Below are 16,731 nucleotides of genomic sequence, written 5' to 3'. Positions count from 1 at the left end.
TCAGAACAGGTTGACACCATTTAACCCTGTGGCTTTAGCCTTGGAAGAGTAAACCTCCACCACCTCCAACATTTTCCAGTTCAGATGGGTACTTTGTGAGGATTCACCCAGCGGAAATCACACCCTCTCCACTGGTTGTCTTCATCCCAGTCAGGCCAGGGGACTCTTCTAGGATACATTCCAGGAGGTTCTCCTTCACACAGCTTCTGAAGATGAAGAAATGTGCTCCATCTATGAGTCTGGAAGCATCGAGGAACATTTTCCCATGTATTGCATGTCTGCAAGCAGACAGAGCTTAATCTACTTTCCACTCCCAGCACAAAAACCTATCAAACACCTTTCATGACTGCCCTGATGTTTTCTGCTGTACTTGCCCTAAGGGTTACCACAAAAGCAATGCACATGTATGGATCAGCTACCTTGGAGAAGAGGAAAACTTGCAAGATATTTATTGTTAATAACCGCATTCCTCTGAGTCAGTACAGAAATTCAGGCTGTCCATATTCAGGGCAGAAATATGTACCATCTACTGTTTCATCCCAAGATCTGGTTTACAGACCTTCAACTAGGCTAATACACAAGTTACAACTCACTAGAGCAGAGGTTTCAGACACAAACCACTCACCATTTTAACATCCACATCAAAATATATAACAACAAATCCACTGACACTGAGTAGACCCAGATGGAAAATAATCCCAACGTTTTAAAAGCATGTAAAACTGGGATTTTGCTTTTCAGCAGCATGAGAGATCTGATAGGCTAAAAAAATACCATTGCCTGAGCTCTCAGATGCTGCCCTGCATCATGTTTGGGCACAGAGAAGCCAAGGCTCTAGCAGGATTTATCAGTGTGGACGCTTAACTTAATTTGAATGAGTCGTTGCACAGGAAGAGAGGAACAGTGATATCTCAGGCTGAGATTCAGCTGTGTTTGCAGCGCTCACTTGTACAACTTCCAAAATGCATCCTCACTCTAGTCTCGGATTTAAAAACTTCTTTGTAAAAGACACTGAACTAAATTAATCTATTCTCTGCTGAGCAGTACATCCTTGCTGGTTCGTTAAGTAAAGGTAATTCAAGTTTCTTGTGTCCCAAAAGATGGGTATCATTATGTGCATGTATCACAGCTGGATAACCTCAAGCAGAGAGAAGCTGTAGAGCTCTTGGTGAGAGCAGCAGATTCCTCAGTCCTCGGCACATCTTCGAAGCAAAAGCAGGAAAGTGTACAGTAAAGCCAAAACACTTACAGTGGCCTTTAGAGAGCAAGGATGACAGGACAGGTTCTTCACTTTGCTTGTGAAACAAATGCAGGGACCAAAGGGGTCGAGGAAATGTTGTGCACTGCTCCTGACAGCTGACATCAGTCAGGACACTTATTAACATCTTTGCATCTCATCTGGAAAGTTTTGACCAACTGAATTTCTTTTTTGACATAAAGTCTGGATCTCTGCCTAATTGAGTGGCTGGATTCTCTTGAGGCAATAATATGTTAGGCCAAGCAAAATAACACTACAGCCCTGAGTGCAGCACTATCAGAAGTGGTCATGCAGTGCATTTTAAGGCCACTAAATCACAGCCCAAGTGCCAGACCACCTGATAGTTCCAGCTACTCTGCTCTATTTACTGCTGTCCCCTGTATTCCTTACCAAAAAGGCTGACTTCCTTCTTTCACTGAGGCAGAAGGTCCTCCCAGAAGGGAAGACCTCTCCCAAAGTAGTTAAAATCTTTACAGGAGTATAAAACATGCCGGCATCAGAGATAAATCATGTCTTGTATATAAAACATCTTTCACAAAAATACAGCCTTCAGAAAGCAGAGTAGACATACAGCCATTTCATGCATGATTTCATAAATCTTTCATCCCTGCTTAGAGTATTTCTTTGTGACAGGCAGTGAGGTATGAGTTATGAATTCCAACATGAGGTGGAGCTTAGTTCCATTGAACACTACAGCAAAATCCCCATTATTTTGAAGAAACTGGAATTTCTTCTTCAATACTCTTAAAAGCAAACTTTCACTTGGTTTCACGAGAAGTTAGTTCTGTGGATCTTTTTATATGATACAGAGCCTATACACATACATATATTATTCTTTATTTTTGTACATCTAATTTTCTGTTTTCTTTAAGCTGAATTGACTTACAATTCTGATTTCTGTCTTATTGCTTTAATAGCCAATACATTGAAAAGAGCTTGGGCTGACAGAGAAACCGAGGAAATACTTTATAAAGCATGCACCTTTCATAGATCATTTTGCACATTTACAAAGGCTATGGTCATATCACAAGCCAGGTAGTATTTGATTAGCCATTTCACAGCCCATTGTGACAGGCATATAAATTATGACACTGTGCTCCTACCTCTTATGCAAGCATTGAAGAGCTGTCAGGCATGCCCAGGTAGCAGAGAGGAGAGGGGATGGTAGAAATAGCTCTTCTGTGTACTCCTGATGACCTGTGCAGCCTCCAGAAACCAGAGGTCTGCTCGTGGACAGGGCTCACAAAAAGGGAGTAACATGCCAAGACAGGAGAGCTGCAGCTACCCTCCATTACATGTTTTTCTAAACTGGGAAATGTTCCCAGTAGGAAATGCCTGCAGAGATTCATACAGAGGCATTAACCTTCCCCTCAGAGCCTGTTTGTGTACATAAGTGCATGTACATGCACACATTTCTTATCCTAAAGGGGGATTTTTGCTCCGCAGTTGCACAGAGGGCTGGATTATTGCCAGAACAGCCCACAGCCCCTGCAGCTTTGCTCTGTGTCCTTCGTGACAGTCAGATTGCTTGTCCCAGTGCCTTGAAACCTTGCCAGAGTTGTTCTACTCAGGTTTGTCATTCTCTTAATTACTTTCCTGTGACTGGCTTTAACATCTGTGAAAACAAGTCTGAGAGCTAGTGCAACAGAGTCAGACCCCACACGAACCACAGTGCACGCAGAGATCTGCCCCTACACCTGCATCGTGGCCCCCATCTCCTCTCATGCCTCCCTCCCCGGGACAAGTCTTTGGCTTGCCTGCACCCTGCCCTTGAGACAAACAGTTCTCCCTGAGATGAATGCAGAATTTCAACAGGTAAAAATATTCCACTGCTGCCTGTCAGCCAGCTCAAGTGAAAAGAAAGTGCTGCAAAATAGCAGCAGGCAGCATGGTACAATTTCTGCCACAAGCTTCATAAATGGCTTCACTTTGCAGTCAGAAGTTAGAAAACAGGAAGGTTTCAAATGAGTTACTAAGGCAGGAAGTGAGTCAGCCCTGAGCAAGAGGGACAGCAAACATCAACCCCTTCCACTGCAGACACCCAGCCACAGACATGGAGCCAGGCACCCAGAACCAAGAGTGGGTGAGCCTGAGAGCAGAAAGCATCAGCAGGACAGGAACAGGGAGAAAACGAGACCCCTCTTCTCCAACCCAAAGGAGGGAAGATTTTATCCATCCAGAGGCTATCTGCTAACCAGTCTTTCTTCTCCTTGCAACCCCAACCACCAAGCCACCAGCCCTTCCCCTCCCGTCCCTGCCCAGGCACACACACCAAGGCCTCCTGTGCAGTTCCACTCAGGAGAAGCTGAAAAGAGTCCTGCAGAACAGCTCAGCTGTGAGTAGGATTGCAAGTTCCCTCAAGCATCAGGGAATTTGAACCTTGGCTTCTTGCTCACTCATTTAAGTATTTGCTGTTGGAAATAGAAACATCAACACTTCCTCCTCAGCTGCCATCCCACTCTGCCCGCATCCTACATGAGATGAAACTGCTCTGGAAACAGTCACATCAGCCTCCACAGAACAAGGAGGCCAAGGAGCATCTTAGCTTAGGCATAGAGATTTTAGCTGCTTGCCTAGAAACAGATGTTTATCAGAGAATTCATCTGCAGCAAACAGAAGAGCCATAAGCCACCAGTGCCACCGCAGCTCAGCAGCATTATGGCAGGAATTCCGAGGATTTGCATTTTGGGGATACATCCAAAAGAAGCCCCAGTCCTTTTTTAGGTGTACCTCCAGGCACAAAAATTACACCTATAAATAGAACCTAGGTACTGAAGTCACACAGGCAGAGTTGAAAATGAAACTCTAGATACTGGACAGTATTCCCCACCACACAAAAATGTTGCACTCTTGGTTGAAGTGCCAGGAACATTTGGCCCTTAAGCCTGGACAGTCATACAAGCACTGAGACCCTACATGGATAACAAATCCCCCACAAATTTTTCAGGTTCCTAAACAGGGTAGAATACCTAAAAGATTAGCTGTTCCACAGGTGAAGCATCCAGTTCCTAATATGCTGTCCTCTGTTTCAAACATGCTGTTGAAGATATTAGGAAGACAAATGACGTTTTGCTCTCTGTGTTAATCAGAAAACTAGGATGCTAATCCCAACCGAAAAAAAATTTGGAGGACAGACATAATTGGCTGGGTTCAAAAGACCCTCGCCTGTCTTCTGTTCCTGATAATAATCTTCTGCAAAGCATCAAATCACTGTAGCAAAAGACTTAAGAATCAGAGCATGGTCACACACACCATGTGGGGGAACCAAGGCACAACTGAAGAAGAACATAAGCTTCCTCAAAGCAACTAGATTTCAATGCAAAGCATTTCCAGATCCTTCCTGGTTTCAAAAGAATCTCAGACTAAGGCATGGGAAGCTATGCACAGAAGAAAGCACTTCAGAAGAAACTTTTTAATCCTTGAAAGAAACTGTTGAGAACTTCTTATCTGAACAAAAAAAAAGGCTGGAGCAAGAGTGGGTAGAAGGTAAAAAGCAAAATCCGGAACCTAGTTGCAACTTGCAAGTTTTAATTATCTTCTAGTGGAATAATCATTCTTAGAAAAGTGCTGTGCTGCTGGAATCAAGGCTTCCACAGGAATGCTCCCATTCTCATTTTCATTTTGGCTTTTTTCTCTAACTCATGCTTCGAGAGGTCAGCAGGCTCCTGGAAGCAGGGGGAATTGCATTTCCAAAATGAAGTTTTGTAAACTAGTTTACACAGCAAAGTTTTGTAAGTCAGCTTTGGAACTAGAAGTCTTGGTTTCATAATAATGGGACTCTTAAACTGACAATTTAAAATGCCTTAAAAAAATTTATAACCTCCCTCACAAAATCCAGGGAAGGAAACATAACAAGCTCTACTCCAAGCAAAGGATCACACAGCTGCTAAAAACAGTTCTCAAAGGTTGTGTATTATTTAAGAAGGAATGTGATAGGCAAGGACTAGACAACACCTAAACAGCCTTAGGAAGAAAACATTATGGAAAAAACTTTCAAGCTCAGAAGAAGTTCAGAGAAAAGAGCTGTTTGCTACTGGATGTATTTAGGTGAAGAGAACTTCCCTGAAAATAAGAATATTCCCAGAATATTCCCTGAAAATAAGAAGAATCCATCAGGGAGAATCACAACTTGTTTCTCCTGCCTGGAGTTTCCACAAGTAGCAGGTACAGAAACCCAGTCGGGGTCAATTGTATTTTTAAAAGGAGGTTGTATCATGCTGAATGAAGTGCAAAATCCTCAGAACTAATAAATCCAGCAGCACCTTACATTTAATTAAAGAAGAAGATGACAAGTTAGTTAAACATGTTAATTTATTGATTCTTGAAGCTGGAAAGGTTTTTGTCACATGGCTTACAGAGAACTGAAGTAAAATAATAGCTGATTTAAGCTTGTTTTTTTCTGGGTTTTGTTCTCATTCCAAAACTGAGTCATAAAGACTTTGAAGAACCTGCACTGGAACAACAGCCAAAGAAAAACATCCCACTTAGGAAATAGATCTGCTGAAAGCAGATGTTCCCAGATGGGAACATCCCAGCAGAGGTGGTGTCTGTGCCTGCTGCGATCTGACCTGTGCCACAGCCGGTCCCTCTCAAACCTGATGGTTCAGCAGCACATGGAGTCACCTCTGTGTCCTTGCTGAGAAGAAGTTTTCAGTGCTGCTTCTCAGGCCCCCGCAGGCACCTTTTTCACACATGGACAGCTCGCACCTCCCAGGCCACTTTAGAACGGAGACTGGCCATTATATTCACCCCACAGGCTGGGAGAACTGCGTGTTTGCCCTGCAGAGCTAAGGGCTCCCAGGGCCCTGCAGTTGGGATTTCCCTGCAACAGTCCCAGGAACATCCCTTGCTGCAGGGTCAGGCACGCATTTGGGCTGTGTCTCTGTAGACAGCCCAGAGTCTACCAGAGAGGAAAGAAAGGCACTTCATGCCCCCAGCTCTGCCCGGTCTCCCCTGCGCTCCACTGAGGGATGGCCCATCTCCTCTCCACCTTCTGAGGTGCACATGCACACTGCAGCTGGGAAAAACACTTTGGGCAAAATTACTATTTCCAGGGATTTTTGCTCAAGCCCACTAACATTCAGCATCCCAGCTGGCTATTTACAGAAGACTAATACAGCATCTTGCTCAGACGTCAGATGAAATTTGAGCAGCAGTGGAGAAAAAAGTAACAGGCATGAAAAGGTCTCCTCAGTGGCTGTTCAGCCATCACACTGGCATCGCTTACAGGGAAACGTCTGCTTGCGTTTTGAAGAAAGGGTCAGGCCTTGCCTTGTGGGAAGACAAGGCTCTACATTCCGGATCAAGGAAAGCTCTCTGTCTCTCTGGGATCCGTGTCACACATGGACTGGTGTAGTCCCAGAAAGACAGAGCCTAATGCTGCAGCGCCTGCAGGTACCAATCCTGCCCAGCACTGCCGCTGCACCCTGGCCCCAGCAGGGATCGCAGGGCGCTCCTGTGTCCCTGTCCCGCCCTGCAGCCGAGGCTCCCCCTCGCAGCTCCGTTCGCAGTCATGGCTGCTGCAGCCACACAACTGTTGTGGTGAGCCATGGCTCCCAGCATGGTGTACTGGACCCTGTTGGACAAAAGGTCCAATGGTTTAACACCCCTGAGGCCCAGGAACCATAAGATGGCCGCCCGCCTCAACACGGTTGCCCTCTGGCAGCTTGGCGGGAAAAGTTGTTGATCAAGGCGGGAAAGACGTGCCACCTTGTATGTCTGCAATGGCCACTGAACTCTCCTCCCCTAGTTACCTCACTGTTTAGTTATTGGTCCTCGTTCACCCTCCCTGCCCCTCTCAGTCCCCATTGGTTATGACGTATTTGTCTCCGCCTGTGTTACACCCCCAAACTGTGTGGTTATTGGTTGCTCTATGTATGCTCTGCCCTGAGCAGTGGGGTATAAAATCCCCTGTCAGGGGCTTTCAGGTGCTCTCTTGGCCCTGCTCCCCTCAGCTCCAATAAACCTGTTCCTGCTTCCTCCAAGAAGAGTCTCCTTGTTGCTTCACTTCTCCTGGCGCTTTACCCATTGGTGGTTGAGGCGAGTCTCACTCAGGATCCCGCCTAGCCTCCCGCTCCCTGCCTGTGCTCGTCCTCTGCCGCTACAGCAGGCAAATCAGCTGCCCAGTGCTTGGCCTCTGAGCTAGCCACTCGTCTAACACTGCGGCACACGACCCCACCTGCCAGGGTCTCATCATCCCCCAGCATCCCTTCCGCCACCTACGCATCCCAGGGCTCGATACAGAGCACTTGTTGCCTACTTACCCCGGCTCCTTTAGCGCTCTGTGCTATTCACAGCGAGAGCTATCAGATGTACCCTTTCCCCTCTGCTCCTGATTTATCACAGCCTGGCACCAAAGCTCCCCAGAAGCTGTTGCCAAGGTCTCTGGATCCTTCCACAGCCATCCCACATGATCCCAGTGACAACATCCTCTCACTGTTGGTGTGGCAGCATCCAATTCTACCTCCATTGCATGAAGTTCACCTATAATGTCCCTGCCCGGCTCCGTGGGGTCTCGTGTGCCGCCACAGAAGCACGGGTGGGCTCAGTATTATAGTCGGTAACAAAGAGTCGAGAAGGGCATTTGCATGCGTTCCGGCAGGAGCATTTATTGCTTCTACACCGTCAAAGGTAGCAGAGGCAAATGCGAACATGATCACGAGGTTCACAGTTTTGTCCAGGGGCAGGGAAAAGGCAGGACTAGGGAACAGGGACCAATGAAGAAGCTCTGAGGGAGTGACAAGGGGTAGAGGCTAACAGCCAACCGGGGAATCCAAACTGGGACAGATTAACATAACAGAACAAGCATCCCGGGAGAAGCCCCTCCAGACACGCTAACATGAAGTGGTTCTTGTGGTACTAGGGACTTGTCTTACTGAAAACTCTCTCTCCCTTGTATGTTCACCGGCCACCGCATTCACTCAATGACCCTTCCTACCACACATACAATTCCAAACCTGAGAACTTTAACTAACTAATTTTCAACCCACAATTGGTAAGAGGGGAAAAAGGCACCAGGAAAGGGGCAGCTCTCAGCAGTACTTCTTAACTACGCTCACCTTGCAGGGACCTTGTGCAGCAATAAACCAGAAACAGTGTTTTCTGGGGCATGTTGTCCGTTTTAAGACCTATGAAGTTTTGGGTGGAAGAGAGTTACTTTTCTTCACAGTACCTAGCATGGGGCTATGTTTTGGATTTCTGCTGGAACTGGTGCTGATAACGCAGGGATGTTTTTTTCTTGCTGAGCAGTGCTTGCACAGAGCCAAGGCCTTTCCTGCTTCTCATGCCACACCAGGAGGCTGAGCAAGCAGCTGTGTGGTACTTAGGTGACAATTGGGGTTAAATCATGACAGTCCTTTTTGGCCCTAATGTGGGGCTCAAAGGGTTCAAGGTAACATATTTGATTGGAATGTTCTAGATCAAATATATAGCTATTGCTGTTTAACTATTAATCAGCAGGCTCCTGTACTTGCCATGGTGTGGGAGACAGGGGAGTAGAAACTCCTGCAATTAAAGGAGGCTTTGATTTACAACCCTGGAAGAGACTAGGTCTGGCTTAATTGACAGAGATTTGTGGACTTTAAGCAAAAGGATTACAAACTTGTGTTCCTATCATTAAAAGTAAAATTGTACACTGGGTGTTTTGGTGAAGGGTTTTAAAATACAATAGTGTGATTTTATATAGTTTAAGTTAAGAATGTAGATGGTATAAGAGAGACAACTGTGTGTACGTGACATGAGAAGTTATTGGTCAAGACATAGCTGCATTGCAGTGAGAAGTGCCACAGGTGATAGGTCATTAATCTAAAACAAAGTGTCGATTTAAGTATCTATTGGATTAGAAAGTTATAAATTATGATGTAACTCTAAATCTTGTGAATAGTCGCCATTACTCGGAGGTGTTGTAAAATCTCATGCCTCGACTGATGCGTTTGTTATTTTAAACAATAAATTCGTGTAATTGCATAGTCCCATCCCTTAAAGTTATTTTCCTCCGACACGTGAAGCGCAAGAAACGGACACCATGGGGCTTGCTTGTGTCAGGAAAATTAATCCACGATGGCAGAGGTTTATGTCCAAAAAGCAGACAGAGGAGTCCTGTAACTTTATTTGAATAAAGGGAGAGACCATGGGCATTTCCCATGGGGTCTCTCAAATTGTTCAGGGACACAGCCTCCTTTTTATCCTAAGTTCCTGGCTGCATCTCCCTCTTCCTTTTCCCCATTGGCTGAGGTACTCGGAAGGTACAGACTTCCCAAATCGCCTACTCTATGGCCCCCTCTAATATGCACCCCCCTTTTGTTATATAAAAGAAAGAAAAAATCTATTCATTATTCTGTCTTTGTTCTTTTTCTCTAAGTTCAGGAATTTAACATGGCCTTTGCTGAGCAACAGTCCATGTTGATTAGTAACATTTTCTAGAACTAAGAATTTCTTCTATTACTTCCCTATCTATAAGTTGCTAGCTCTATCTACAAGCAGATTCACATGGTCTGTCTGTAAAGACAAATTAATCTTATTCCTTTCACTTGCCTTTATGTTAATTAGAGTCTAATGCTTAGTAGTAGCTGCTTTTTGGTTTCACTGCTTGTAGTACTGTACTGCTTATCATCATCTTACTCTGCTACATCTGAGAACATTTTGATAACAGCCATGGCCACATGCCTGAGGTGGCAGAGGGCCAGGGCATCACTGCATTCCTGTGGTTCCGTACTGGGCAGGCTGGAACTCCACTGTGAAGTCAAGTCCACAGGACTGTGAGCTGTGGATGAGTCCATGCAGGAGCAGGACACCCCAAAGCATCTGTGGCTATGAATAAGTCCACACCAGAGCTGGTATGTGGTGGTGCAAGTGGCTCCAGCCACTCTGTTTTCTGAGGAGAACTTAGACAACCAGCTGTGGTGCTCAGCAACCCAATTTTAGCATATAACTTCGCAGTCACGGTGAGAATCCGTAATTCCTTTGTTCTGCTGTTTGCATGTTTTCCCCTCCCTGTTTTATGTATGAAGTTATGTATATTCATATCCCTTGTTTAATATGTACCAGTTCTAGAAAGTTCTTTGTTCCTCGACGCTCCATTGGATCCTTCCCTAAGTCCCTCCTATGTGTTGTCCTCATTGGTTCCCTTGCTACTTCCCACCTACTTGCCTTTACCCCATTGGCTGAGATCCCTTTCCCCGCCTGTTCCGTGCTCAGTATAAAATCCCCGGACCGTGTCAAAAATTTGGCTTTTCGTCCCTGTCTTTTCAGTGGAATAAACCTGCGTGGAACACATACAGAGAGTCCCCTCTCTTTCTTCTTTGCCTTCGCCTTCGTGCCTTCATTCCAGCAACAGGAGGAAAGCTCCCTTGGGTGAGGAGCTCTTTTGTGTGTCTCAGCAGGGATTGCCACCTTCCAGAGGGGTTGCAGCTTTGACCTCCAGGCTTCCTTTTGTCAGCACATGAAGGGAGAACCCCCTTCAGCTTACCCTAAGCTGCAAAAACCCTTCACTGGTACATCTCAAAGCATCTGGGGCTATGTCTGTGCCACTGCAGGCACACTTCTGCAGGGATTGTAGGCCAAGAATAAGCCCACGCTGGAGAGGGTAACATACACATCAGGCATAGGTGGCTGTGGATAAAGCCACACTGCAGCAGGTGCACCTTAAAGCATCAGTGTCTGTGCATGAGGTCATGCTGGAGCACCTCAAGACATTGGCTATGGGTAAGCCCATGTGTAGGGGGGTCAGTTTGTAAACCAGGCTGAAGAGCAGAAAGAACTCCACTACTAAAGAAGTAGTAAAGTAGGTATGTTTTATTCCAGCGCTGGGACGCACGGGGGATCACTCCTCCAAAATCATGCGTGCCGACAGCTGCATTCAGCTCAGTATTTATCGGGTTACAAGTTCCATATTCATTAAGTTTCGCAACACGACTATACATATTCATCACCTAGCCCCGCCCAGCCTCGCTTCGTATTATAATGAACCCAAAAGTCATTTGCATCCGCGTTGCGCTTGCGCAGTGTTGTTTGGTGTTTTTTGGTAGGGGTCTCCGAGGGTCTTTTTGATGAAGTCAGGAGGTCTTCCTCGTCCTGAACTTTTCACCTTTCTCTCCTGCGCATGCTCTTTTGTACCCCTGGCCTTTGAGACTGGTTTGAGCTAGTTCGCAGGATATCTGTCTGAGACTCCCCCTGGTTTTATCAGAGGTCTCTTATCTTTTCTTCCTGCCCTGGTATGCTGACCAAGCTGGATGCATTGTTCCTGACAAACTAATTCTCCTGCTTCCCATCCCCATGATTAAGTCCCCCCTTTTCTAAAGAGTTAGTAAATTCTTTTACTAATACTTGAATTCTTTTTCTAATGAATTTTTTTGGTAGGCATCCCTTAATGTTTTTCCGTGTGCGTTTGACAAAGTAGTTAGAACTGATAACCTTTTTAGTACTCTATAGTTCCAAATAAGTAACGTGATAGACAGCATGAGGCAGGTAATAACCAAGGTTAATAAGACAATGATAGGGTGACATAACGTATTTAGGATACCAGTTGCAGTAGGTGACCACCCGAAAAGCGAGTCCCACCAGTTATGGCTTGCGTCTTGTTTTACTCTTTGCAAGATTCTGCTGATTTTTTGTGTGTCATAATGGACGGTGACTAAGGTTTTTTCTCCGTTTCTTTGGATTTCTCTCAAAATCTCCATTAGGTCCTGATGTTTCATTAATTGCTTTACTAATGTTAGGTCCATCCCAATAGGTGTGGGTAGCAATTTATGGTAAATGGTGTAGTTAGACCTTATTAATTGATGAGATACGACTGGCGCTAAATACGAAAAGTCACACCCAACAATCTTGGCAAAATTACAAATACAAAAATTAGAGTGATTCCTGGCAGTTACATTAATAACATTGTTATCTATCATCATAGAAGTGCAGGTAGTTCTTAAGCACACACAGCCTTGGCCAATATATACAAGTACAGGTTTTGGTGAAGTGTCTGGGTGGATCTCGAAGTGACAAATGCCTTGTTCTGCATCAAGACATATGTCTTCAGCATCAAGTGTATTACTTTCACAGATAAATCCTTGTTGTTCCCGTGTGATGCAAGATTCTAAATTCACCGTTTGCCATTTTTCTCCTACCATCCGAGCCCATACACTATGTTCAGAGGGGTAAAAAACTGTCCCTTTATGGTTTAATCCCAATGCAACAATAGGATGAATTACATAAACTGTGGCATTACGTATAGTAAGCACAAAGGCAGTAGCTATGTTAATCATTGGGTCATAAGTGAAATTTACCAAGGTCCACCATGATTGGAGCTTTCTTTCTAATTTAGTAGCATTGTTCCAAACCGCCTCTCGGATTTCAATAGGAAATACACCTTCATTACCTTCTCTTATGATTAAGGAAGCTGTGGACTGCATCCATAATTGAGCTTGTATGCAGCTAAGGGCTAATGAGACGTTGTCTTGAGCTGTGCCAAGTGTGTTTAATATTAGTTCGTGGTCCAGGTTGCTGAATTTTGCTAGGTCTGGGAGTATTTTTGAGACTTGCCACTAGTTGTTTCCTAATGCTAATAGGGAGGATTGTAGGGGCTGTTTTAATTTGGTCAGGTCACTGGTCGCTGTGGCCAATTTGTTCATCAGTATCTCTGAATCAATCCCATTTATAACTCTCAGTCCTGTTCCCAGCATGCCAGTCAGGTCTCTCCGCATTCTGCCTTTGAGGGGTGTTTGCTTCTGCAGCCAGGCTGTCCACCCTTCAAGGGATGTTTGAATTAAAGGGAACAGGCTGGTTGGATTTCAGAGATGTTAATTTGCATTAGTAGTTCTACACGCTTAAGAGACCATTCTGGATTAAACAGCAGTAATTGCTGGCCTATGTTCCTCACTACATAAGGGCCAATCTCATAAACCTTTGGCTCAGATTTAAGTAATGTGACCTGGGTTTGGATCTGATTGTCAGAGTAGGTAGTAGGCCTAGCCATGGCATTTATCTGGAATTTGAATGAGAGTCCATTGCTGTCTTGGCCCCAAAGACAAACCACTTCAACAGTCTGTACTAATGTAAAATTATACCAACAATCTGCTTCACTTGAATAACTACAGATTTCACAGTGTCTGTCTGTAGGAGTAGTTGAGACACTGATTTGGGTTGCTTTTCTATGAGTAGTCCTGTTAATCATTCGGCATCCTATCTTGATTTTTTCTCCTACAGTCCCCTGGAGCTGCCAAGTTCTTTGTTTTTCTCATTCTTGCTTTGTATACACTTGGTTTCCGTGCATGACTACAGTCAACAGGTTTAAATTTTTTATATCAGAATATTTCCCCATGAGTCCAGTAACCCGCATAAAGGCTTGGGACCATATGTCTTCTCTCCTATGAATAACTACCCAGCTGAAGGTTACAATTATAACTGTGAGAAAAACAATTTTCTGGGTTATACTTGCGTGCCACCCTGACATTTTCATTTTGTTCGGGTAAACTTCAATTTCAGTTCATCATCCCCAGGGGTCACTTTCCAAGGGGTCTCTGGAGCCTTCTTTACTGGGGTGTGGTGAATCCAGGCACTCTGTTCTCTGATCTTAATTGCGGTGTAAGTGGTGAGAAGCACCTGGAATGGTCCTTCCCACTGTGGTTCCAGAGTCTTTTCTGTAAGAGACTTAACATATACATAATCTCCAGGCTGAATGTCATGTACAGGACCGTCCAAGCCTCGACTTCGAGTTCCAGCCACATGTTTTCCAATTTCTCTAAGCTGTTTATCTAAGGCAATCATGTAGGTGGTTAGCATCTCTTCCCCTATTTGGGTAGATATGCCTTTCTGTACCCCATATGGTCTCCCATAGAGTATTTCAAAGGGACTTAACTTTTCCTTAATTCTGGGCTTGGTCCGCGTTCGTAACAATGCAAGTGGAAGAGATTGGGGCCAGGGTAGGTTAGCTTCTTGCCCTAATCTCACAATTTGCTGTTTAATCAAATAGTTCATTTTCTCTACTTGGCCACTCGACTGGGGATGGTATGGAGTGTGGAGTTCCCAGTCTATGCCTAAATGTCGGCTAGTTTGTTGTACCACCCTTGAAATAAAATGTGGTCCCCTATCTGAGGATATCGTGGCTGGAACTCCAAAGTGCGGTATTATTTCTTGTAGTAACACCTTGGTTACTTCTCAAGCCTTAGCGGTCCTAATAGGAAAAGCTTCGGGCCATCCTGAAAAAGTATCTGTTAGCACTAATAAATATCGGTACCCGCCTTTTCTTGGAAGTTCTGTGAAATCAATTTGCCACTGCTGTCCAGGCCCATGACCTCTCCCAATCTGGCCCATTTTTGGTTTGGGGGTGTTTTTGGGATTAGTCTGGAGGCAAAGGTTACACTGTCGAGTTACTTGCACAACAGTTTCATATAAGTTTCTGGCGATAATTTTCCCAATTAAGTAGTTATATAAGGCATTTGTTCCCCAGTGTGTTTTCTGGTGTTCCTCTCTAACTACGGCCCATAGCAAATGAGAGGGAATAACTACTTTTCCTTCTGCATTGATAGCCCATCCCTCTTGGTTAAATGTTTCCCTTTAATCAATTTCTTGTCTCTTTTATTATATGTTGGCTTACCCTCTAGGGAAAGTTGTCCATCTGGGATCAAGGCTCCAGTTATTGTTACCTCACCTTTTGTTGCTTCTTTTGCCTCTCTGTCTGCCAGTTCATTTCCTTCTTCCAATTCTGAGCTCACCTTTTGATGCACCCTTATGTACATGATTGCTACCTTCTCAGGTAGCTGGACTGCTTCTAATAGCTGCATTATTTCTTGTGCATGTTTGATGTTCTTTCCATGCGAATTTAACAGTCCTCTTTCTTTCCAAATGGCCCCGTGTGCGTGCACAACTCCAAAGGCATACCTTGAGTCTGTATAGATGTTTATTTTCTTTCCTTTTGCCATCTCTAAGGCACGGGTTAGGGTGATTATTTCAGCCTTCTGCGGGAGGTGTTTGTTGGCAGTGGTCCAGATTCTATCACCTCGCGGCAGGTGGTAACCGCATACCCAGCATGCCGCTTTCCACTGATGATGTAGCTGCTCCCATCAGTAAACCAGGTCTCTGTGTTGCTTAAAGGGGTATCCTTTAGGTCCGGGCGGCTGGAGTAGGTAGCTTCGATAGTCTCCAGGCAATCATGGCGTACCGGTTCCCCTTGATTTCCACTGAGAAAGGAAGCTGGGTTGACAATGTTAGTTACCACTATTTCTACATCATCTTGTTCTACCATGATGATTTGATATTTCAGGAACCTTTGTGGGGAGAGCCAGTGCCCACCTTTCACTTCCAGCACCGCGGACACCGTGTGGGACACCAGCACAGTCATTCTCTGGCCCAAGGTGAATTTGCGTGCTTCCTGGATGTTTAGCACGACTGCTGCAACAGCTCTGAAGCACCCAGTCCATCCTTTGGCTGCTGCATCTAGCTGCTTAGAGAAATAGGCAACTGTCTGTCGGTATGGGCCCAGGTCCTGTGCTAGTATTCCCAGGGCGATCCCTTGCTTCTCATGGGAAAATAGAAAGAATGGCTTACTCACGTCTGGAAGTCCTAGAGCTGGACATGAGGGCATTCTTCAGCTGGCTGAAGACCCGCGTGGCCTCCTTTGTCCACTGGAGATCTCTGCTTTCCTTTGTAATGAGCTCATATAGTGGTTTCACGAGCAGCCCGTAATTGTAAATCCACAGTCTGGACCATCCTGTCATCCCCAGAAAAGTCCGTAACTCTTTCACTGTCTGGGGTTTTGGGGTTTGGCATATCGCTTCTTTGCGATCTTGCCCCAAAGTTCGTTGCCCAGCACTGACTTCATAGCCCAGATAATCACTTTTTGTTTCACCACCTGAGCCTTTTTCTTGGATACCCTGTACCTTTGGAGTCCCAGGAAGTTTAAAAGGCTTACCGTCCAGGCTGTGCAAGCTTCCTCTGTTCGGGTAGCTAGTAAGAGATCATCCACGTACTGCAATAGCTTCCCTTCTCCTGGTGGGACTTCCCAGGACTCTATGTCTTTTGCGAGCTGTTCTCCAAACAGGGTGGGACTGTTCTTAAATCCCTGAGGCAACACCGTCCACGTGAGCTGGGTTTTGCGCCCACTCTTAGAGCTTTCCCATTCGAATGCAAAAATTTTCTGGCTGGCTTCATGGAGAGGGAGGCAAAAGAAGGCATCTTTTAGATCTAAAACGGTAAACCAAGTTAGCTCTGGTGTTAAACATGTTAACAGAGTGTAAGGGTTTGCCACCACAGGATAGAGGTCCTCAGTTATCTTGTTAACAGCCCGTAAATCCTGTACCACCCCATAAGACCCATCAGGTTTACGGACAGGCAGGATAGGAGTATTGAAATCAGACTGGCACTCTTTTAGTAATCCCAACTGTAAGAATTTTTCAATTATTGGGCCAATTCCTTCCCTGTCTTCCCTTTTAAGGGGATACCGTTTAATTCTAACTGGTTGTCTCCCTTCTTTGAGTTTGATCTGTATT

General features: G+C 45.1%; 1 protein-coding gene and 1 long non-coding RNA gene across 3 annotated transcripts in view; both read right to left on the bottom strand.

Annotated features, from left to right (window-relative positions):
- LOC121658055 overlaps window positions 1-16,731 on the bottom strand; it is a 36,243-nt gene that overhangs the window by 14,359 nt on the left and 5,153 nt on the right. For both annotated transcript variants that reach the window (XR_006013834.1, XR_006013835.1), the window contains exon 2: window positions 5,697-5,706. This is a non-coding gene — a long non-coding RNA (uncharacterized LOC121658055). The remainder of the gene's footprint in view (window positions 1-5,696; window positions 5,707-16,731) is intronic.
- LOC121658053 lies at window positions 11,033-16,724 on the bottom strand. Its single transcript, XM_042014453.1, has 2 exons — window positions 14,841-16,724; window positions 11,033-13,894 (listed from the first exon to the last, which is right to left on the bottom strand). The coding sequence occupies exon 2, from the start codon at window positions 12,655-12,657 to the stop codon at window positions 11,575-11,577; it is 1,083 nt and encodes a 360-aa protein (XP_041870387.1). The 5' UTR covers window positions 12,658-13,894; window positions 14,841-16,724; the 3' UTR covers window positions 11,033-11,574.

The sequence above is a fragment of the Corvus kubaryi genome, unplaced genomic scaffold (assembly GCF_017639235.1).
Source record: "Corvus kubaryi isolate FWS band 111438036 unplaced genomic scaffold, C.kubaryi_AGA036_p1.0 split2-37374, whole genome shotgun sequence".
Lineage (NCBI taxonomy): Eukaryota > Metazoa > Chordata > Aves > Passeriformes > Corvidae > Corvus > Corvus kubaryi.
The sequence above is the reverse complement of the archived record's forward strand: the minus strand, read 5'-3'. Positions and strand labels throughout refer to the sequence as shown.